General features: G+C 45.1%; 1 protein-coding gene across 3 annotated transcripts in view; it reads left to right on the top strand.

Annotated features, from left to right (window-relative positions):
- The window catches only part of LOC119404614 (protein YIPF1), a 45,749-nt gene extending 22,061 nt beyond the window's left edge, over positions 1 to 23,688 (top strand). The window contains exons 5-10 of one of the 3 annotated variants that reach the window (XM_049418945.1): positions 157 to 273; positions 4,387 to 4,541; positions 16,711 to 16,830; positions 20,188 to 20,250; positions 23,394 to 23,426; positions 23,513 to 23,688. In XM_049418945.1, the coding sequence (XP_049274902.1) occupies positions 157 to 273; positions 4,387 to 4,541; positions 16,711 to 16,830; positions 20,188 to 20,250; positions 23,394 to 23,402 (464 nt within the window). In that variant the 3' untranslated portion in view covers positions 23,403 to 23,426; positions 23,513 to 23,688. Of the gene's footprint in view, positions 1 to 156; positions 274 to 4,386; positions 4,542 to 16,710; positions 16,831 to 20,187; positions 20,251 to 23,299; positions 23,365 to 23,393; positions 23,427 to 23,512 lie in introns of all 3 variants that reach the window. The other 2 variants (XM_049418944.1, XM_037671178.1) reach the window with 2 other exon arrangements.
- The last annotated feature ends 1,379 nt before the right edge of the window (positions 23,689 to 25,067 follow it).

The following is a 25,067-nucleotide window of genomic DNA, read 5'->3' as shown; positions in this document are numbered from 1 at the left end:
TACAGATTTTTTTAAGGTATCCAAAGTGAGTTCTCTCTTTTGCTGTTGTGTTGTCCAATTTTATAAATTTGCATGTCCGTTGCCTTGTGTTGTGTTGTGCCATGTGTACTTTGTTTTGTATTTTGAATTGTTACTGCAGAGGAAATGTGTTTGCAGGGCCCATATGGGTTGGCCTGACATTGGTGGTGACCACATCAGTGAGCAGCAATGTGGCCAGCTACCTGGAGACAGCTGGCCAGACCAAGGACTTCTGGCACACTGACTACACCCGAGGTGGGGACATGCATGCCCAAAATGTGTTGAAGGATAAGTCCACACTATACATGAGTTCCGGGGCAGATGGAGGCTTGAAGTGATGAAAAATAGCTGAACAGGGGGTGTCGCTGAAGTGAGCATTTTGATGAGAGGACTTTTTTATGCTTTAAATGGGCCCTGCTACACTTCTTGAGCATGGTCGGTAATTGAGGTTCCCTTAAAAATGTGAGCCAAATATTAGAGCACTGCACGTGGCAGGGAACTTACAGTTATGTTTCAAAGACAGCTGGAAATCACTCACTCTTCTCTCGGCCAGTAACGTCATCGACAGGCCTGACAATATCAACAGAGGGATGGACACAGCTATTGGCTTATTTGAGCACTCTGGTGCTGCATAGTTACCACAACTGCCACAGTGTGCCTCCACATGCCAGCTCAGCGCTGTATAGTGTGCTAGACCTACTCGTTATTGAGACTAGTGCGCTCGTGATCACACCAACAGTGAGCCGAGTCATTCAGAGAAAGAAAATAACGAGAAACTGCTCAAGGTCATCACGTTCACTGACATAGCCCATAACTTCTGGCACGCTTGTCGGGACGAAAGGAGAGAATGCACTTAAAGCGTGTGACACATTCCTGTAACTCTGCTCATACTTGACGATGGATTTAAAAAATGTTTGTGGAAATCGATTCATTAGGCAGTGAACTCTGATAGTGAGTTCGTTCGACAGTTAGTGCTTCGAAAAGTTTGGCAAGGCCCCTTTAATGCATCAGTGTCACACACTGCATCAACTCTCATATAGCTTTTCACCATGTTTTACAAAAGTTTACTGGAACCCACAATGTTCATCTCTTTGTGCTGCTGGCATAGCTGCACTATTCAAGTTTATTAAACTTTTTGTGCTAGTCATGTAAGGTATGATGCACAGAAGAAACGGGGGGTTGTTCTGTGTCAGCCAGTGCATTACCTTTATGTAATTTTTCGAATAAAGTAATCTATTGCGAGTCATCGCTTGTCCATGCCTTCCGTTTTTCCCAGACTTTGTCATTTTGCGCTTTGATAAATATGCAAGCTTTTCAACTAGGCCAACTTTCGATCCTAGTGCGTAAAACATTTCATGGGTTATCCTGGTTCCATAACTGCCTTGATTGCTGCTGCAAGTGCTTTGGTTTTCATGGATGTATAGTGCACATTTATGTAGTGACCCTGGAATAGGAGATTTTCCTAATTCAGTCTGGTATGCTGATCTCCCCTGCCATTGGCCATTAGTTGGGCTTGTTGGGTGATGTCTCCAGCACTCTTATCAGGGAGTCCACATTTATGAATCGATCTTTCTCACTTTCGGTGGCGATTTCACAATTTAAGAACCTCACAGTGATTCAAGGGAGTGTTATGATAAAAAAGAAAAAAATCAAAAGTTACAACCTTTCAGGGACTCTTGGAAAGCTTAATGAAGAATGCAGCGACAAGCTTTGAACGAAAAGCCACATTTAATTCGCTTGCATCACATTCGCTTCCATCACATTCAGCATGGAAGTGTCAGGTGGCTGCTCAGATGTTTTTTTATATCAAACAAATTTATCAGTGGTGCTGAACACAAATAAAAATGCTGGAGCTTGCGACCTGCGAGCACTGTTGTGCTCTATGCCTGGAAGATGTACTGCTCAATTCCATCTGAGATGCCTACTTACTGCTCTATGCATCTGTATCCTCAGGTTGGATGCTCTGTTGTTCACACTTGCTCACGGTGCTCGTGTGTGTATGTATGTATGCTCCTGTATGTATGCCTGATGGGAGGTGTGTTCCCTTTGTAGCCACTGTGGTTTTGCACGAAGCTTACACTACGAGGCGACCAGGAAGGGACGCGACATCCTTCATTGCCACAGCAAACAAAGACGCTACTCTCCGACACGGCGCAGAAAAGGCACTCGAGGCAGGTTGTCAAAAAATACGGGTTTATTCAGCACAGTGCGACAATCACGGTCTTGCAGGCCGATAGGGAAACTCCGCAAGGTCGGTCGAGTACGCTTGCCAGCGGCACTACGACTATCACACAAAGGGCAGCAGTCGAGCGCATGAACGAGGAGCCGCCTGCCAGAGCAGTGCGTCAACCTCGTGCAGGCCTGAGAGCATATGACGCGGCGAGCCAGCGCCAGACAGAAGCAAGCTCCTGGGAGAGGGGGTTGTCACTGGCGGCCAATGAGGACTGGCAAAGTGCAGTGACGTAGGCTAGCGTGTTGTGCGACGAACATAGTTTGGACAGGTCCGGACATGCGACGCCGTTCGGGGAACACCGATGCATGGCTAGCACCAGGCAAAAGAGCCTGGCGGCGTAGCCACGGTAGCCATGTCGCCGATTAATGGCGGTTCCCACCGCTCGAGCCGTGGGGCCAGCACACGCGCCAGCTGGGGAACGAGGTGCCAAAGGAGAGGCCATGCTCGATTCCCACACCATGTAGTTCTTTTGTGCAGTGGCACGATGCTCATCTGAGTGTGCATGCTGCATTATCAGTCGGACCTTTTGTGGCACATTGTAGCTTCAGCCACAGGGTGAATTGAGGGCCACAGTTAGCATCTATGGGACAATTCAGCTGGGGCCATATATTTTGGGAAATCTGATTAGGGCTTTCTTGAATTGGATACGAATCAAATAAATGAAATAGTATTCGATTCGTATTTGAGATTTTAAATATTCACGCCTTCACTTGTTGTTTACTACAATAGAATCTTGGTGATACGAACCCGACTGATACGAATTTCAGTCAGAGGTGAATTCGTGAAATTCCCCGGCCAAATTCCATTGTGTGAATGGCAAAAATTTGGACATTTTGAACACTTTTCCACATTGCAACGGGTGATACGGACCACGACCTACTATACTCCTGACCTGCCCAGATGTGCCCTCTCCAGCGCCCACGTTCTAGTTCATACCTACTGCCGCTAGGGATGTAACCTACGAGCGTTGTGGCGCTAGTCAGCACCTGTCCGCTGACGTCAATTTACCGCTCGTGATGATGTTTCTCCAGCGCAGAGCGCTCATATCATGTAATTATTATTCACAAATGCGAAATACTTTGGAAATAAAAAAACGGAAAGTGAATTAGAACTTTTTTTTCATTTAAAAGGACACAGCCGTCCTACACTATGCAAGTCTACGGCTTCTCACGTTAGTCAACCAGTGCGCAGTAAATACTTAGCCGCACAGAATAGCTTACTTGACCCTCGGTCTAAGTTTGCAGAAACAGTCACATAATGCCGGCAGTTCGTCACGTAATACAGGCGTTCTTACTCCAGCGCCGTCCAAACGGTCGCAGAGTAGCAGACGAACAGGTTATAGGAAGCGCCACCTACGGCAAGCGGTTGAACGAGAGCGGGGACGCGCGCTTCCATTGGACCCCCGATATCTGGGCAGGTCAGGAGTATAGTAGGTCGTGATACGGACATGGGTACAGAAACTGTAGAGTGGCGGCCAATGGCAGCATGCTCTGGAGGTTCTGGAAGTATGCGTGTGGCCAGCACACACGGATTCAAAACGGAACTGTACCGTTTGCCACAACCGCTGTGCACGAAACCATGGTCACTGTCGACGCGATCATGTATGGTGACGACAAAACTGAAAGTGCAAGTGCATCCAACGCTCACTGTGTCAAACCGATGATGCTTGCCGCAACTGCTGCGGACCAAACAGTGGTCGCCATCGACAGGATCATTGTTAGCGACTGTGTAGCTTCGAAGGTACGCGGCTATCACAGCAGTAGATTAAAGACAATAAAGTCTTAAAAAGGCACGAAGCATTTTGGCGTTCCTAGGATTCACCACCATAGTCGTAGGCAAACGACAGGAACGCCGAAGCGCTTCGTGCCTTTTTTACCGTGTGAGTTCTGCACTCAAGCAAAACATTGACGTGTGCATTTGAGGCAGCTGGCTGCGCCGTCCCTTATTGATCCATTCATGTGTATCACAGAAAGACATATGTAAGTTCTTCCTATGGAAACAAATGTTTTGTGCATATCTCATGCAAATGGATTTGGCTAGGTCTTTGGTGATACAAATATTGTTGCTCCCCATTGAGTGTGCTGTACAGCGAGGAAGATGCACTTATCCTTTGTCATTGTGCTTCCTTGCTGCAGTGTCATTTGCGTCAACAGCGATAATGGTGTACATGTTCATGGTGCCACTGGTGCTCTGGGCGATGCTGAAGTATCGCCAGGTTGAGTCCCGGTACTCCCTGCTGGAGACGCTCTGTCTTTATGGCTACTCCCTGGCTGTCTATGTGCCCATCTCTGTGAGTACTGCTTTGCGTGATCAGAACAAATCCCACCACTTAGCATTATATAGAATCTCAAAGAGTATCACTGCAATCTACACAGCTAAACATGGTGTGTTGCAGGGACATCGCCAGAAATATTTTTGGGTGGGAGTTCGACCCCCCTTAGGTATGTTCGTGCACATGTTATGTGTGTGTGCATGCATTCACATGCAAAATGAAAAAATCCAAGCAGAATCTCCCTTGTAAATTGTCCAAGCGATGTGTGAGCATAGAACGAAAGCAGGGGAATTGCTCAAGGGCCTCGTTTCTTTTGTCAGGTTGAATCCAACAGACAGTTAAGCCAAGAAACGCAAAGGGGACATTGTTTGTTATTTTTAAACGTAGTGTAGTAAATAAAAGAAAATTAATTAATGTGGACAAGAAGCACCCTTGCCTTCGGTGGAGCCCAGACCTGCAATGTTTGAATTACACGTGGTGTTTTACCATGGGAAAGTCTACAGTGCCAGTGTTCCTGGGAACTTTTATTTCGGGCAGCATTTGCGTGGCGTCTTTCTAGCGCTCGTCGGCGCTCTGGAACGGCTCAACGAAAGGCCCACCCATGATCTTCGAAACGCTGGGCTGGCATTAAATTTTCCCAATGTCGGAATTTTCCCAATGTGTGCAACGCTTGATGGCAGCGTAGTCCTAGAGAGGTGTCATTCCAATTGTGAAAAGAAAACAGAAGCAGAAGGCACAGCAAGGACACCAGTTCTTTCCACTTTGTTCTTCTTGTGCCATTTCCTTTCATAATGCAAGCGTACCAACTCGCCCAGCTTTCCATCCTTCTGTTATTTAAGTGTATATGAACAAAGCCTTCACAGCAGGTGTCTTCCTTTGAAAGGGCCTGACAGCTGAATTTTTTTGACCCAGTTTTTTACAGTGCAATGAAAAGCTCCCCCTCAGTAAAGGCTAAACCTGCAGCGGTTGATTCCCAAAGCGTGTGCATATTTTGTAAGAAGAATTTTTCGATCTGAGAAGCCACTAAAAAGAGTACGAGTGCCTCCTCCAGCAACGCTGAGAATTGATAATTCCGATAGCCCTCCTCGCAAACTGTTCACTATCCTCAGCGTTCTACTTTCACAAGAGTAAGTGCAAATGTGGATAACCACCTTCATTTTGACATTTTCAACCGTTTTTTTAATAGAAATAGGTGGTAGAATCAGTTTTCCGAACGCTGATCGTCATGTGAAATCCTTTTACTGCCTTGCGCGCGAGGCACTCGTGGTACTTCTCCAACTTGTCTACAGAACTTCCATGCTGCCCGTGACCTCCGCGATTAGCTTTGGAAACGATGCATTGCTGGAGCTAGTCACAGAGGGCTTGGTGATGCGCTGGCGGTAGGGAGACGTTACAAAGTACACAGGACGAGTGCAAACTGCAACTGGTTTTTATTATTCTTGCGTAGACATATAAATATAAGTTCACAAAAACACGTGGAAAGAGATAGTACACTTGACTCCGCTTATGTGACGTCCATCACGAACTCGATTTCCGCAGGAGGTAGTTTTATCGACGGCTCGCTGACGCATGTTTCGGCGCCCAGGGATGCCATGACAGCAGCTTCGTAAACTATTCTCTCCCTGTCGTCTTTTATCCGCTTTACAATAGTTGTTTTTTCGAACTGGGGTACGCATGCGCATTGGTTACAGTGAGTAGCTAAATTCCCGGGATGGGTAATCTGTTGACAGTTGTAAAAATTAGGTGTCATAGCCTGTTTTCGATGTGTGGACGATTTTCTTTTGTGTTTTGATGCTGAATGTCAGTTACAAACAACCGCACAATATGTCTTGGACACCTTTCATGATGTGTTTAAAGGGTTAGAATTCACGATAGAACTTCCAAGACAGAATGTTATGAAATTTCTGGACGTTGAAATGTACCTAAATCCCCGTCACACATGCTGGGCCTATATGACGAAAGGTGACAAAGGCCTTGTGAGCTATGACAGCGGCCATTCAAAGCTCGTAAAAAGAAGTGTTGCGCAGGCATGTCTTTCACAATCTATTAAAAAATCCTGCGACCACATGATTTCAAAGAGTTTGAGTGCACAGGTAGAGAGGTTAAAAGCTAGCGGCTTTCCTGATTCCATAATTGTGGCTATCGCTGAAAAAAATGCTTCGTAACATGTCTACAAAAAGCAAAAAAGTTGGAAGCGAAAAACAATGGCAACGACCCGTGGTCATCCCTTATGTCCACAAAATATCGCATAGATTAAAGAAGATCGCCAAGAAACACGACGTGCCGGTTTCATTTTCAGCCCCTCAAATATTGCTAGGGTTGTGTAAAAAGGTTAATAACACGCAAGAAACGCAAGAAGGAAAGATATGTAAAATAGGCCACAGACCAAGCCTCGTTCAGTGTGATGTAGCAGTAGTTTACAGTTTGCCATTAAGATGTGGAAAACAATATATTGGACAGACCTCAAGACGTGTTAACACTAGGCTTAGAGAACACCGGTACAACTGTCAACAGATTACCCATCCCGGGAATTCATCACTGTAACCAATGCGCATGCGTACCCCAGTTCGAAAAAACAACTATTGTAAAGCGGATAAAAGACGACAGGGAGAGAATAGTTTACGAAGCTGCTGTCATGGCATCCCTGGGCGCCGAAACATGCGTCAGCGAGCCGTCGATAAAACTATCTCCTGCGGAAATCGAGTTCGTGATGGACGTCACATAGGCGGAGTCAAGTGTACTATCTCTTTCCACGTGTTTTTGTGAACTTATATTTATATGTCTACGCATGAATAATAAAAACCAGTTGAAGTTTGCACTCGTCCTGTTAACACTGTGTCCTGTGTACTTTGTAACGTCTCCCTACCGTAAGCGCATCACCAAGCCAACGTGAACCAACTAGCCCCTCTCATCGCATTACTAGTCACAGAGGCCACGTGCCGCCGTTCATGAGCCTTGGATTATATGTCAAGTGAAGGTGGTGCCACTGTTCTGCTCACTACAAACTTTTAGGTTAGCAAAGATTATAATATATGAAGTGTACTGTATTCCAAAACTGATATAGAGACCATTAACCAAGTCCATCAGTAAAAGGTCACGTGATCGCCATCCTATTCATGTTCGCTTTTCTGCCGCGCGAGGCACCAGAAGTGACTTTAGTGAAGAAATAAAAATATAAATCTACGTCTAATGAGAAAAACAGGTCTCGTTTCAGCCAATAAGTTATAGAGTCTTTCCAATACTAGTGGGGTTATCGAAACTCGAGTTCTGGGCAGTTGTCTGTCCCTTCTGTTTTTGTATCGCCAGTACCACACATTCATATGGTTTCGATATATATTCACATTCTGCAAGCATGGATGTGTAGCCCAGTGGTTAAGACATGCATGGGTTTAAGCCTCAGAACCACCAAGAAAATTTATTTTGTTTTATATTTGGTACTTCATAGCAATAATCGTCTTACATGACAGACAAACAGTTTTCTCATTGTGTCAACGTAAAATACTTGCACGTTTAAAATTTCGAGATGGTGATTATTTCTACCATCGAGTGTGTGTTTATAGCAAGCTAGCAAGATGGTGATTATTTCTACCATCGAGTGTGTGTTTATAGCAAGCTAGCAAGCTTTTTCACTAGAGTGGCAAGCTGAGCTAGTTGCATAGGCGTATTTACCGGGGGGGGGGGGGGGGGGGGGGGGGGGGGGGGGCAAGTGGGGCGCCAGCCTTCCACTGAGAAAAGTTAGGGGAACGGAGCCCCCACTTTTGAGTCGTCATTGTCAGGGGCACACTGGGAAACCAACAACTAAGGCAAAGTTTTCCTTCAATACAGAATCGCATGATTATGTCATGAAATTTGCCCTACGATTCTGCTGTGGAGATTGTCCTCCACGTCTCACAACCTCTCATTGTAGGGTTTCTGTGATGCGGGCCACCAATGTGATGTTTTCGCGACTTTCGCTTGAAGGAGTACTGACACAAAATTTTGAAGATGAGATAAGTTGTGGGATAGATTTGGTGTGGACACACACGCATAATCTATGAAATATCAACAGATAATATAGCCTAGAACATATTTCAGATCAGTGTTAAAGTGCATGTCGTGCCACTGCATGCGAAACGCGCCTTTGGTTTTCGTTGAGGAGAGCGCTCGTTGCCTTATATCCTGAATTTTTTTTCGTTTGTGTCTGTGTTCACTAAGCGCACTTTTGAAGATGTATTGGTTTTCGTGTGAACAACCAGCCTCCACCTGTGTCACGAGTTTGTGCCGGCTGCCACGATCCAGTTGTGAGCGCTTTCTCCTAGCAGACCTTTTCAACGGAAAGGGGAGGTAAACTTGCACGGGAGTACAAAGGCTGATGTCCTTGCCTCGGCAGTGCAAGTGCATTTTCTGGGGGGGTCACACACATTTACAACGCCTAAGAGGGGATTATAGCAGCACCCAGGAAGCTTTCGTTCAGAAGAGTAGTCAACACGGGGCTCATGTGCACGCGGTTATGCGCATAGCCAGCTTTGTTTACACGAAAACCACTCTGGGTCCCGCCTCACTCGGCGCTCTCTGAAACCGAAACGACTGGGCACTTATCTCAATAATTAACCATTGCACGCTCAAGCAAACCGGCTTTCCAGCCATGATAAGTGGGCCATTAGCTACTCATTGCAACAGAAAAACAAAGTGCAAATTTTTTGTGTCGGTGCTCCTTTAAATAATGCAGAGGAGGCTACCGTATAGCAGGGGCTCTATAACGTTGGAGCTGTCAGTCATGTTTTATAGGCTTGTGCGAATATTTGAGCACTTCGAATATTCGAACGAATATTACAGTATTCGAATTCGCTTCGAAACCGATTTAAATTCTAGGAAATTTCGAAGTATTCGAAATGAACGAATAGACATATATAAACCGCGTGTAATCGCCTGTAAAGGTGGTTTCACTGCAGTGGAGGTGTGCTGTACCGTGAGTACACCTTTCCAGGAGAAATCCGCACTGTCGCGGAGCCCCACTTCAAGTTTAAATGAACATACAGTAAAACCTCGTTAATTCATAGTCACTGGGACTGTGAAAAATCTAATTAAGCAGCTTTTCGAATTAACCGAACGTACCAAAGCGGGATGCAAGGAACTTTGAATTACTGGAAGTAATCAGAGGTGGTCGTTTGCTGTTCCTGCTAGTTTGCAGCTACGAGGCTTATGTCTTCCAGCAATACCTGGTCCCAATTTTGCCGCTAAACCGGGGAAACAGCGGGCCTCACTGCTGCCAGCGCAAGAAAAAAAAAAGAAAGAGGGAAAAAAAAAACGCTAGGCCTTGCGCGGAAAGCGCAGCAGTCACAGCGAAAGCTCGAAGAGCGACATTTCTAGAGCCCGTTATGAACTCTTTTGTGGCTACCAATACAAGTAAACTAGCAATGTACCCACTACACCACAAATCATAATTTTTGTGAAGTTGGGAAGCACCCACCACGGCATTATTAGCCATTCTGCGGAGAAACGAGCTACCATATGTAAGGCATTACGTGCAGTTTGTTGATGCGACGGTTGATGACGATGAAGAATTATGGCTGAGCCATTTGCAATGGGTTGGAAGCTTTAAACGACCCACTAGTTACGTAATTCACATTGTGTGACGCCCGGTCGTTATTTTACTCTCCCACCACGCTATATAACATAGGTCAACATGAGAAAGAGAGGGACAGGGAAAGAACTTTATTGAGACCCTCAGGAAGTGGATCATGGGAGCTTTATGGTCTTGCTTGGCAACCAATAGAAGTGCACTTGCGAGGAACCCACTACGCTATAAATGATCATAATTTGTTGAAGTAGGGAAGCAGTCACTATTTCATTTTTCGTCATTCTGCGGAGAATCGTGGTACCCGCTAAAGTCCTTTAAGGCATTATGTGCACTTTGTTGATGCTGTGACTGATGACGATGAAGAATTATGGCTGAGCCATTTGCAATGGGTTGGAAGCATTCAACGAACCACTCGTTGCGCAATTATCATTGTGTGACGCTTGGTTACAATATTCGCGTTGCGTGATGCTTGGTTGTTAATTTACTCTTCTACCACGCTATATTACATATGCTAATGTGGTTCCTTCCCGACATGAAGCCTGTATAGGGTCTTTTTGTAATGTAGTTTCAAGCACCGGCATGGCTCCGAGGTAGAACACTGGGCTCCCACGCAGACGGCCCAGGTTCGAACCTCGTTCCATCCTGGAAATTTTTTCTTACTTCATTTTTTTTTCTTATTTCAAGCGATAGTGGTTACGGACGGCGGCGGCGGCGGACAACTACGGCCCCAAAAACGGCCCTTGTTGTGATCTAATAACAGCTTTCGCTGTAAAAAAAAAATTACGCCATCTCCCGCTAAAGGAGACCATGAGGCGATGCAAAGCTGGAGCACTTGCACGATCGCGTTCCGTTGGCGTTCGTTGGGAATGCTACCGACCTCGGGCATGCTACCGACCTTGCGTCGTGGAACGCGAAGAGGAACGCTACGCGTGTCATGTCTTCCCTCTAGCCTGGCCGTTAATTCTCACAGGGCGAGTGGGGAACGCGGTCGACAGGCGCGCGAGAGGGGGGCAGCTTAGGAGAGGAGAGAGAGGGGGAGGGGATGCGCTGGCGCTCATCGCGGCGTTGCGTAGGAGAGAATTTCGGTATGTCGAGCCCGCGTTTCAGAGGAGTGGAGAGGGGAAAGGGGAGTGGAGAGGGTTTGCGCATGCGCAGTAAGGGTGGTCACGCCGCACACCACCACCACCACCACCGGTTTGAACTCTGCTAAAAGATGCTTCGCATCTAAAACGGTCTCGTCGTCAACTGCAATGCGCGCCTGTGGAAAAGACATGCTTCGCTGCAACACAGTGGTGACACGCGGCCAGCATGTTACCTGCTCCTTGCAGCGTCAGTGCGTCATGATGCGACCATCTGCCCATTCTTTCTGGTAAAATAAAGAATTTAATAATGACCAGTGTGACGGAATTCGCGATGTGTTCTGAGTGGAAAACATGATCATTGAAGCTTTGGAACTAAGTTTTCGAAGTAGGCGTTGCAGGCAAGTCCTCCGCCAGCAGTGCAAGTGCGCAAATTGCCGGAACAACCGCTATTCGGAGGTTCGCATACATCGCGAATTCTGTCAGACCGCCCTTTATTAATTTCTTTATGTTCCCAGAAAGAATGGGTAAATCATGACGTGCTGACGTTGAGAGAAGCATGCGTCATGCTGCCCGCTTGTCACCGCTGTCTTGCAGTGAAGCACACCTTTTCCGCAGGCGCACATTTCAGCTGATCACGAGACCGCCTTTTGTTTAGCTTTTTTCTTGCGCTGGCAGCAGCGAGGCTGGGATGCTTCACTGGTCACTCATTAGTATCACCACATTGCATTGCCTTGTGGCTTCTAAGGGCCATCGTTTCTGCGGATTTGCGGCTAAATCGGGATCGGGGAATCGGGGGGGAACCCAAAGTTTTCGAATTATTCGGGCTGGTACTGACCGCCACTTCAAATTATCCACTCAAATTTACATTGAAAATACGGGGCCAAAGAAATCCTTCTAATTATGCGGGATTTCAAAATAACAGAGTTCGAATTCATGAGGTTTTACTGTATTACCCTCGCATCGATTCATCATTTTTAAGTTTAAAAGCTTGTTATACCGGCTTATATGCTCGAAGTATAGTAAATTTTAAAACCTAACATATTTACAGGCTATCACTTGCTTTCTACCGAAAGTCAAATCCTGCTATTACTCAAAGTTGCTTCCACTTCCCTTTGAACCAAAAATAATGACATATGCATATGCCTTGTTTCAATCTTCAAAATATTGTGCTGGTTAGTTGGGTCATGACAGATATGCTGATTTTTCTTTATAATATGTGATATAAACTATTCGAATTCGCTTCGAAATTTGCTTTGACCAATTCACTATTCGCTTCAAATTCACTTCAGACCTAAAATTTTCTATTCGCACAAGCCTAATCTTTTCATTTTGTACTGCCTGGCCTGAAATTTGCATCATTGGCGATGAAAATATGTGAGGGAACCAGTAAACGTTTTATGGACCGGTCAAACGCTCTCCCGCTCTCGGGAAATTCATTTTCTTTCCTAGAAAAGGAATAGAATCATTGCTGCTCCACATCCAAGCTGTTGTGAGCTGATGAGGAGAGCTGAACAAGGTTTCCGCTTTAGTCTCCTATTAACCTGCTTCGCCTTGCTTGTCATATGGCAGCTTTCAGCGATCGCGGCGTCTTGTAACAAGGCGATGAATAAGGCAGTGGACTCGAGCACGTTCAGAAGCCCAGCTTTCGAGCTTGCCCCGCAACTTGATCAACTGGTTTTCTTGATCAAGAAGACTGCCCACCAGGCTGCCCACTTGCAAAGGTTCTTGCCTGCTCCAATTATATTAATTTCTTCCTATGCTATTAGAGTGCTGGGCATGGTAATTGAGTCCAACGGGTACAATGGGCGGACCATTGCCAAGATTTCCACCAAGACGGAGAACATGATCAGGTTGATTAATAGGGTTTCGAACAGAAGGGGGGGACTCAGAGAGGACAATCTCCTGAGGCTCTTTCACGCATTCCTGATGAGTGATATTACGTATGTTGCTGCCATGCACGCATGGTACGGATTCGAAAAGAAGAAGCTGGAAACGTTGATCAGGAAGAGCATAAAGAGGGTGCTGGGCATCCCCGAGCGGACCAGCACTGAACGGCTCATGCAGCTGGGTGTCCACAACACCCTAGAGGAGATCATTGAAGCTCAACAAACTGCACAGCTGGTGCGTCTGTCATCTACGCCGGCTGGTAGGCAGATTCTGTCCGTCCTAGGTATCAGTCCTGCGCTTGTAGAGGAGCGCCGTCTTCAGCTTCCGGATGAACAGCGTACTGCCATTCAAGTTTCTCCCTTCCCACGGAACGTCCATCCACAGCACAACGTAGGCAGGCGCAGGGCGAGAGCCATCACGCTTCTTAAGAACATCAGGAACGATTCTAGTTCAGTGTGTTTTGTCGACGCCGCTCAGTACGGTCACTCGGCTAGGTTTTCTGTTGTCTCCGTCAATCACATGGGTTCTACTATAAATGCTGCATCGCTTAGGGACTCTACTCCCTCGAGAGCCGAGCAGGTGGCAATAGCCCTTGCCCTTTTGGACGACAGTAGGTCGCAAATCTTCACCGACTCCAGGTCGGCGGTCAGGGCTTTTGCCTCGGGTTCAATCTCTGCCGAAGCATTCAAAATACTTGAAAATAGGACGCTTTCCCCACATACCATTACTTGGTTTCCTGCACATCTCGAACCCCGACTGGACTCCCTCGCAAACCTCAACGACACTGCTCACTCCCGGGCGCGCGCACTAACCCTCCGCGCTGGGGTGGACGTAGGTCCGCAGGTTGACTGTGGGGTGTTTAGGGACGCTTTACTTACATTCAATGAAGTCGCTAAACACTACCAGTTGAGTAGGCGGTCTTTTCCTCCTCCACACCGCAAGTTGTCTAGACCTCAGGCCATCACGTTTAGAATGCTACAGACTAGGTCTTATCCTAGTCTATCTTTCCTCAGCATCGTCTCTTCAGAGGCTTTCGAGTCTAGCTGCCCTGACTGCGGGGAGATCAGTAACGTTGAACATATGCTCTGGCGGTGCCCCTCGTTACGGGGCCTAAGTCGGCTCACAGAACAGGATTGGGACTCTGCCTTACGAAGTTCAGAGTTTTTGCCACAACTACGGGCTGTCCAGAGAGCCCATGATGCGGCGGTGAGGCTAGGCCTCCCCGTCCCCACGTGGGAGCGGCCCGCGGCGTTGCTCTAAGAGTAGCGTTTCTCAGGACCCAATAAAGTTCTATGTCTGTCTGTCTCTCTCAGCGGGGATGAGTTCACAGACAGTTGTATACGCGCACAAACAACTCATCATCGTTATACTGCAACTGAAAATGTTTATTGTATACACATATGAACTATCTCGCCAGCTGCTACATAGCCAATGTCAGTGTTATTGGTGGGCAACCTTCTTGAATTACATTCAGAATGAGGCACTGTCCGCCTAATTCGAAAAAGAGTTTAGGTATTGTTCAGCATAATAATGTGCTATTTAGTGTGCAGATGTCATTTTCACGCCACGAGTTTTTGCAGAAATGCGATGTCGCGTAACATGCAGGCGATTTTATGACACACCCATAATTTTTGACAAATACAGAAGAACAAATAGCCAACACTACACTGAAGATAGTTTATTCTCTTATTTTTTACGTAGTCGTGTGTAAATGCTCATTACATGACTGATTAACTTCGCTTCATTTGTTGCATCGTGTTACGAGCAGGTATTGTGCGCATGACCAAGACAAATTCGACCAATCATAAACAGATACGTGGAAGGAAACAATGCGGGGTAGTTTAAAAAGATATGGGCAAGTATAATGTTAAAGAAAATTTGAGCTTACACCGTTCGCATAGGTGTGTTCACTTGGAGGAGCTGGAGGGGAGGAGTAAAGAATTCCACTCTTCTCCCTCCGCGTCCCTCGCCCAAGCTGTCAAACGTAGGAGGGCAAAGAACGACACTTGTCCGCTCCTTGCTTCGAGCCGACTTCCTCAAGTCAAGTCGAAGCACGAGCCAAGTAACATCTCTGCATTCGGGGATTATACTTAGTGGCGTAGTCATTCATAACCTTATAAATACAAACCACTTAATGTGGTTTTCAATTAAATAAATCGACTGAGCTCGGTCTTCTTCCTCAGAAATACTTTCTATAAGAGGGCTCTTAGTAAAAAATTTGGCAGATCCCACACCTTGTGGGAATCTGTTTCATGCGAAGCAGTCAGTGAGTAGTTTTATGCTGCATCTTTTGGCTGGTTACGAAATGGATGGACGTGTTTTTGTAAGTGTAGTAGTTGTGTGCTCATCGTGGGCTTATTAGGCACGTCGACAACACTGGCGTTTACAGGGTAACTTCAGGTCTGGCGTAACGTCAGCACTCACATTAGAGCACATAGTTCTGTATGGTCGAAACGAAGTGCACTTTACGGTGCGATGATGTGACTATCATACGTAACTTTCGTTATCGTATTCCTCTGAGCCCAAGCAACACTTGAATGTAGCTTGCTGAATCACAGGAATACAAATGTAATGTTTATCAGACTGCTATAAAAGCGGAGCGAACACAGGAACCGCAATTGACGTTAACCTGACATGACGCCTATATCGTAGGAGTACATATGCAGTGTTTATTGCTTTCGTATCAAATTAGATGTCTAGCACTACATCCACAGTTGACATTGCACGGACATTACGCTTGCATAGAGTGCTTTACCAAAGCAGTTTCTAGAGCTTGTGTGGCTCTGTGGTAGAATACCTGTCTGCCACGCAGAATGCTTGGGTCCGATTCCTGCTGGGATACTAATTAATTTTTATTCTTTGCATTCATCAGGTCAATGCTGCCGATGTCGGTTTTCCTAACGCTCTCGAATATGTTATCACCGCTCCTGGGTAGATATAAACTGAATCACCTGTGGCGCATACCCCTATACCGCGGCCCATGGTAAACGGGCATGTGCCACACGCATCTGGTGAAAGGGGTTTGACGACATGCGTGACAGGATTTTGACGTTATTCGTGTCATGTCCAGACAGTCATATTTGTTAAGCCCTCTTACTCTCCCATGCCAGTTTGGTCTACACCAAGTTAAGGAGGCGATCACGAGAGCACCCAGACATAGGTGGCTAGATAAATAGATAGACGGACGGACGGACCGTCATTCTAGCCGGAGAGTTGCACCACCTATGTCCTTTCATTTTAACAAGAATTACTAACATCATACATCAGTGCTTGCGGCATGTCGCAGTCCAGTGATGAAAATCGTTCAAGCATTTTATCAACTTTCTTGGTAAGGACACAGCCTCTCTAGAAAGGGCACACATCACTCAGTTTTGCTGCTACTAGGCATGATGTTTATAAACTGTGAAAGTTATTTTGGTGTCTGTGCCTTTCTTCGGTCCTTGGCTGCTGGCACTTAAATGTTTTCCTGTGTTCTTTGAAATGGTCGTTGTGTTGCTTTGCACTTATGTCCAAGGAATGTTGTAAACACAACGTGCGCCTGATAATTGTGCTGTGTAATGTGAAATTGACACTAATCGCACATTCCTACTGCCAGTAATGCATTGCATGCTGCTTTCACTGCTGGTTTTCGATTTGTGTTTTCCCTCTCTGTGTCCAGATCCTGTGGGCTGTGCACCTGACCTGGCTACGGTGGACATTGGTGGTTGTGGGTGCTTCGCTGTCAGGCTGTGTCCTGGTCACCACACTGTGGCCTTCTTTCAGGGAAGACTCCCGCAAGGTCAGGCACCCTGTCTCACAGTCTAACAAATCGTGACATGCCTTGTTCAGGTCCTGCCAAGTCAGAGCTAACGTACATCGGTCTGTCACACTGCGGGCCTGTTGGGATCACCACATTCTCTGATTGAAAGCTCCCTCCTGTTTCTAGCCCTTTAATGGTAAAAACACCCTCATCCATTCCCCTAAGATGACTTGAAAGCCAGCTTTTTTTCCTTTCAACTGACTTTATTGTTAATCATTCTTCAATATACACGCATTGACACAACTGACATTTCATAGGAAGAACGGTGATGTGGGTTAGTTGGTTAACGTACATTTCAAAGAGTAAGCAAAGCAAAGAGGGACGCACACGAGCGCTGATGCACTCGTGTGCGTCCCTCTTTGCTTTGCTTATCTTCACCGTGTCACTTTTCGTTCAGCACTGGCATGCTTGCGCTGCAGACTCTTCAAAGGGGAACATTTCATAGCTGCTCTGGGGCCAAACGTCCCAGCCTATTTGGCGACCGTCTCAAATGTACTCGAAAAAAATGTGTCACAACGCCATGTCACAAACGCCGTGTCACAAGAATTAAGAGCGAAATGTAAAATTTCCGTAGGACTAGAATGCTGTTGTCCTTGCAGTGATAAGAACGGGCACAATTCACCAGGGAAGTACGGCAAACAATGAGGAGTATGACAGTGTGTGTGTGCGTGCGTTAACATGCCACCCCCCCCCCCCCGCGCCCCAGACAGAACTTCTGGCTATGCCACTCTTCTAAAAAGACAGGGCGTGCAAACAAGGACACAAGAAAGAAGTCAGGACACCACAAACGCCGGCGTTTGTGGTGTCCTGACTTCTTTCTTGTGTCCTTGTTTGCACGCCCTGTCTTTTTAGAATGAATACTTACCAACTAGCTCAGCTCTCTGTTATTCTATGCCACTCTTACTCTACAGCGGTATACTTGCATTAAAAATATTTTCAGACCACTGATGTTTCTAATTTTTACGAGAAAAAGTCACAAATTTGAGAAAATCATCATTTTGGTCCACATAGAGACGCCATTTTCACCACATGGTGCTCCAATTAAATATCAGCTTTATACCTCAACTGAGAGGAAATAAATAGTTCTTATATGGCAAGTTTTAGCATTACAATTTTTGTTTTAACCCTTTGAGGGCCGAGCTTTTTCGCGAAATCCAGTCCAAAAATGTGTAATTTTTTTATTGCTGAAATAAATTCTTCAGACGATTCTATTTAATAAAAAATTTGTCTAAAATTTCTTTTCGTGACCGTAATGTGACAAAAAAGTCATTTTTGTTGTTACATGCACATGGTTTATTCATAGTAAAATCAAGCAAAATCCTAAAAAAAAAACTGAACAGTTTTTTATAAATAAAAATTATGCATTATAATAAACATAGCTCACAGATATACAAAAATAAGCGCACCAGAGTACTTTTCGGGTTAAAAATGTCTGTGCTCTAACACTAACAACTTTTCAGCGTGTGACAGTCTTCGAAGCTCGCCGCGCACGCTTTTCAGATGTCGCTCCTTGATCGTCATCGGAGTCTGAACTCGTCAAAAAATCCTCATCTGACAAACTGAAATCCAATGAATCAGATTCTGATTTGGCACTTTGGGAATGGTTCACATCGGAAGAATCGCTGCTCGACTCACCGGCAGCTGAGCAACCGGCGCGCGCTTCCATAGCGTAAGCGAACTGCGTCAATGAGCACAGGGAAGAAAACTCTATGGTTGTGCGCCCGTCCGGAAAGCAAAACGAGTGAAAAATCTACATTAATCCTTCGTCTTATCACCAACAAGACGTAGTTTTTTTGAGACCCCAAAACAGGAAACGCGATTGCAGCGGCGTCGTTTGTGTAATTTAGCGCCACACAAAAACAGATGTAATCGCGCCCCAGTGAGCAATAAACAAGAGAGTAACAAGCGGTCACCTTTTGAGAGATTAGAAAACAAACAGGGCGGAAGAAGCGAAAGCCACCCGAAGGACAAAATCGAAACCTGCCGGACCGCGTGCGCGCGTTCTGATGTGCAGTTGAAAGCCGTCACGCCACTTTTGAAAGCAAAAAAAAAAAAAAAAAAGACAGAGAGACATTGGCGCATGGAGGTGCATCGGCGCATTAAAAAAATTCCACGTATTCCCGAAGTGTGTCAGCACAGGCCAAGCAAAAGAAATGATCGAAAAAAGCGCACATTTTAAAAATAAAAGCCGTGCCGTACATGTACGACGAAAACCCTCAAGGGGTTAAGAAAAAAAATTTTTGAAGTTTCCCATTGCCATCAGTGGAGTAAAATGCGTTCTTGGGCTAGTTGATGCATGGTCTGACAGAAAGTTGGAGGCACAAAGGAACGAGGACAAGGGTCCTGTCATTTCTTGTCCTTTGTGCCTCCAAATCTTTGTCAGACATCAATGGAGAACTTCGAGGAAGCTGCCGTAGGACCAAATGTGAAGATAGCCATGAATGGGGAACTTCAAAAATTTTCTTCCCTGAAAGAAAAATTGTGATGATAAAACTTGCCATATAAGAAGAATTATTTTTGTCCTTTCAATTGAGGTATCAAGCGGATATTTAATTGGAGCACCACGGGGTGTAAATTGCATCTCATTGTGGACCAAAATTCTGATTTTCTAAAATTTGTGAGTTTTCCTCGTAATATTCAGAAACATCAGTGGTCTGAAAATATCTTTAGTGCAACATATACCTTCTGTACAGTAAGTATTCATTACTCATATATTCATACATAGCGCAATATTATAAGGAAAAAAAATGCAAACATTGAACATTGTGGCATATTTTCTGGAGGCGTGTACAACTGAAAAATTGCAGTAATATTATTGAGCTTCAAACACCTTGGACAAACGCCTTTGCTTAATATCTAAGCCAAATTTGGTATTGAAACAAGAAACGACTCTCTCAGAATAATTTTTCTGACAAACCACACTTGGACAATATTTTGCAAAATTCAGAAGGCTCCCACGTGACCAAAAAATTTTTCCTCTCCAAAATATTCTAGCTAACAGATCACTGTTTTCAGTGCAAGAAATCAGCAAGATTTTTTTCGAGTACACTTGAGATGGTCGCCAAAATGGCTGGAACAATTGGTGTGGAATGGCCCTATTGCAATAATAAAAAAGCACTGCCCTTACATGAAGGAATATGTGTTGGACTCAAAAGCAATGTTTCAGTTACTTAGAAACAAAAGTGGCAGTGTAATTTTTGTATTATGGTTGGTCTCTGCGGAGTAAGAAAATATGCACACATACTTGTTCTTTTTTGATTGCTCTCGAGTTATTTCAACATTGCAAGACACAAAAGTTTGACTGGAAGCTCCCGGCTTGTGTTATGATCTTTACAGATGGCCTTCATCACGTCTGCTGTTGTGTTTGCATTGCATGCATTACTGGCTCTGGGCTTTGTGGTGAGTACCGCTGGATGGGGTTTTGCAACTTTAGGAGTTTATTAACTGAGCGAAGCTCTACAAGCACATATGCTGATTGGTCATCATGCAGGGCATACTGTGACAAATTATTGTCTGGCATCATTCACTGCAGCAAGCAGTCAGAGTTTCCTTCCATCTGCCGTAACCTGCTCAGGTGGAATGCTCTATTTGACCAGTGGGCTAAGACATGAAGCTCTTTTATGTACACATTTATTTACTCAAAGCTTTTGCAATAGTAATATCACACGAAATATAATTTTGCTTGCTGATTATCGGTGGGTATGTTTCAATAGTATACTTGAGAAGTACGGACTGCTGGGCGAGTTGGCAACTCATCTTAATGCTGCGGTGCATGAAAGAACGAAAACACGAAGGAAGGCAAACGAAACATGGTGCAAACTATCAACTGAAAATTTATTGAAACACCAAACATATATATATATATATATGCAGTTAGATGAACCCGTGTTAAAAACACGTGTACACACAGAGATTGTCTCAATGACGCGCTTCCGGAAAATTTATCCCCGCAGCAAGTAATGTGACGGAGGGCTTCGCGACACATGCATCACCAGCTTTATTAATCCGATATGCTTCCTCAATTTCACGCGCCACCCTATCTTTGAACCTAGATTCCGCTGTCGTCTCAGCAATGGCTGTCCCTTTAGTGAAGCTTTATGATCCAACAGCCTGTTATTAATACAACGCCCGGTTTGCCCTACATAACACTTCCCGCACAAAAGCGGAATGTCGTACTCCACACCTGAGGCGCATTCAACCTCGTTAGCCCTGTGCTTTACCTTGCAAACGCCTTTATCTTGCTCCCCGCCCTCGACCTTCCTGTCTACAGCCGCGCAAATGCTGCCTAAACGGTAGCCAGCCAAAAACGGTAGTCAACGGTAGTCAGTCAAATGTTAGTCAGCCTAAACGGTAGCCAGCCGGTAACCAGCCGGTAGTCAGCCGCAAGGTGGACAGGGCCCGCTTCTCCCCGGCCCGCTTTGTCCTACGGCTTCTTCGGTGGACAGCACCGAAGAAGTTCCGAGCACGGTACGGGTTCAAAGAAACTACCTGTCGCCAGCATTCCATACCTATACGGCGTTTCACATCGTTTAAGGAAAGTGGGAGCAAGGTACGGATGCAATGTTGTCTTTTTGGCTGGCTACCGTTTAGGCAGCATTTGCGCGGCTGTAGACAGGAAGGTCGAGGGCGGGGAGTAAGATAAAGGCGTTTGCAAGGTAAAGCACAGGGCTAAAGAGGTTGAATGCACCACAGGTGTGATGTACGACATTCCACTTTTGTGCGGGAAGCGTTATGTAGGGCAAACCGGGCGTTGTATTAATAACAGGCTGTGGGTCATAAAGCTTCACTAAAGGGACAGCCATGCTCTAACCTTTCCTTGCACTGCAGAGAATGCGGCTGCGCACCACAGTTCGCTGAGACGACAGTGGAATCTAGGTTCAAAGATAGGGTGGCGCGTGAAATTGAGGAAGCATATCGGATTAATAAAGCTGGTGATGCATGTGTCGCGAAGCCCTCCATCACATTACTTGCTGCGGGGATAAATTTTCCGGAAGCGCGTCATTGAGACAATCTCTGTGTGTACACGTGTTTTTAACACGGGTTCATCTAACCGCATATATATATATATGTTTGGTGTTTCAATAAAGTTTCAGTTGATAGTTTGCGCCATGTTTCGTTTGCCTTCCTTCGTGTTTTCGTTCTTTCGCGCACCGCAGCATTAGGATGAGTTCAATAGCATGCAAGCTGTGGTCTCCATATTGTCAATATATGCCGGAGAATGCTTGGTTAGCATTACTGTAATTTCACAAAAATCAATGAGTGTGCCACAAATATGGATAAGTATTTGGGCTTCACACATATTTTAGATGTTGCTTGACTCATAACTTTACTAAAGCAGTGCACAGAGAATTTGTTAAATGTATACTGAATCCTATGCACTGCCACTGCATAATATATGTGGCATGATGTGGTTCTTCTGACACTCCAGAAGGGGAGGCCCTCTCATTTCCCAGGGCTTTGAAACTTATGCCACCAAAGTGGTTTGTAGGTCACCTAACAAAGAGCCTCATTATTTTGGCAGATTCCGTGTCCCCTATGCAAGTCATGCGCAGAAAAACATCAAGGTGTCTTGTGCCGTTGCAGCACAGTATGTTATATGGCTGTGAATCTATAAGGAAGCCAAGATGCAATAGCTTCTTATTTATAATTTCCTAATGCAAATGTATTCACTGCTCCTTTGAATACAGTTGAAACTTGATTCAATGAAGTGATGAGTAGGCTCGAATTATTTCGTTAAATAGGGAAGCTCATAAAGTCAAGAAAGGGATTTTCTAGTCCTTCGAAATCTTCGTTTCCACGGAGCGGAGCGGCTGTGGAAAAGTCACGATATCTTGCACGAGCGCCTGACAGGAAGCTGTTGTGATGTCAGGGTACAGTAGGAACCGATACTAGCCTTTAAAAATATACTGCGATTAATTTTTGAGGGTGCCCTCGTGTTTACCAGTACATTTTTCGGGCTCTCGAGGGCTCGACCTTTCATTTGACGCAAAAAAAAAAAAACTGAAAATTTTCTTGTCAGTACTGTTTCATTTTCTCCTGCATTCATGCGAGAGAGCAGCCGTGCCATTTTAAGCACTCGGTGCCTTAGTCAGTCAGTTGTCTCGTACTGCATCTTGTGCAAGCTCATGAGATTGTCGTCAGTGATAACCACCCTATGTGCGGTGTTGCCGCGGAGAGGGAGAAATGCTACCACGCGTCATGGAGAAAACTTTGCCTGAGTTTCAGAAGTGGTGGGGAAGTAGTACTTGTAAGATCCAACTAGTGCATTTGTCAGAAAAGGCAAGTGCACTTGTAGATGTGTGCTAGTAAACAAGTACGCACCATGAATATAGCATGTGGCAAGAGTCCCGCCATGAGAGTACTAGCCTGGCCACTGTGTGGCATACTGGCTGGAATGTTCATTTGTTAGTACACCTGTCAATAGTCATTCGTGTTGTTGCTCTTTTAGAAATTCAAGATGAAGACTGTGTTCACTTATAATGCCCAGTGTTCATCACTCAATTTATATGTCTGGTGTGTATTGCCTCTTTTGTCCTTCTAAGAATTCTTAGCTTGTTCTCATGGACATTACTCAGGTGAGAAATTGCTGTCATATTTACAAATGTGCACTGTGTCTTTGTTCCCTATGGCTTTCAGTAAACAACCGTATTTTACTTTTCAGAAGTACTTCTTTCAACATGAGATTCTGCACAGTGTGCCAGCAACCCCACCACCCCTGGTTGTCTCAACAACAAGCAGTCGAGTCATCAGAAATGTAACAAAAGTGGTTTTGTCAATGAACAACACACATGTGTCATGATGCTGTGTTATGTTGCATTAAAACATTGAAGCACCTTATGTTCTTCCTTGTTTGTCACTGCATTTTGTTTGACCAAGATATTTGAAGGCACAGCTTTGGAATGCCAATTTCGCTGTAAGGTAGCTGCTAGCTACCAGACTGACACAGATAATATAAACGGTAAGCTCTCCTTGTTGCCTTTGACCACAGTGATTTTGGAGATCACTATGTTGGTAAATGGTGAAAAATTCTTTGTTTGCATCTTTAAAGGGACACTAAAGAGAAACAATGAATCGGTTTAGATTGATAAATTGTACTTTGAAAACTATAATGTCATTAATTTCACCGTCATAGGTGTATTAATAATAGAGAAAATAAAGTTCAAAGTTTCATTTTTAGATTTTGCACCAAAATCTCCACGCGTGACGTCGCAGATTTTAAAGTGTACCTATCGTGAAATTGAGCGTGCAAACTTGAGCTTGTTGGTACACATTCATAGTATAAAACAGTGCGAAAACACAAGGACGAGACAGCGCTAGTCCTGTTTCATCTGTCTCGTCCTTGTGTTTTTGAGCTGTTTTTTACTATGAATGTACTTATCGTATTTTGGCGCCATTCGCTCAACAAAATTGTTTCAAACTTGGTATGTTAACTTTATGGCCCTCTCGGAGGACAGTGTACTTCATTCTTACCGTTAAGGAACTACCATGGTTTCTCAATACTTTTAAAAAGTATTGAGGGACCATGGAACTACGAAGGCCCTAGTAGGCGCCGTCGAAATATGCGACGTCATGTCGAATGGTGCGGAAACTTCAAAGTGGCATCGCCACCCACATTTTCTTTTTGCGCGATTTCTCGATTACTAAGCATCTTCTCGCAGCAAGCATGGCGTTTTTGGTATCGTGAAAGAGTAGTTTACTAATACGCGAAAATTCGTTTTGCTCTTTAGTGCCCCTTTAAGAGGGGGAGTAACAGGCACAACAATGGCTCCATTTGCTGAAGATGGGTAACAGCTATAGTGGTAATAGTAACAATAACGAGTTTAGTCTTGTTCTGGTACAATGAAGGGTGCAGCTACTAAAGGGCTGCCTCAATGAGCAGCTGTATGGGGCGGCTGAACCCAACCACCGAAGTTAGTGGTTTGCAAACAATTAACGATGCAGTTCGAATCAAAGGCAAGACAAACAAGTACACCATGGTTATTAAACTTCATAAAAATCGGTGTCGATTGTATTATGGCAAACGCAAGCAAGCCAGGTGGCTATTTTGTGGCGGATTCTCCCGTTAGCCTTCATGTGCCCTCTAAGAAACGATCGGGCGTATTTCTGTCCCACAATAATAGGGAGTAAGAAAGGGAAAATAGACAACCACCCGTTTGTAGCACGAAGCCACAAGGAAATCCATACGGATTTCTCAGAAATAAAGACTCTTAGTAACC

Source organism: Rhipicephalus sanguineus, chromosome 9 (genome assembly GCF_013339695.2).
Source record: "Rhipicephalus sanguineus isolate Rsan-2018 chromosome 9, BIME_Rsan_1.4, whole genome shotgun sequence".
Lineage (NCBI taxonomy): Eukaryota > Metazoa > Arthropoda > Arachnida > Ixodida > Ixodidae > Rhipicephalus > Rhipicephalus sanguineus.
Note: the sequence above shows the minus strand (reverse complement) of the source record. Positions and strands in the feature narration are given on the sequence as shown.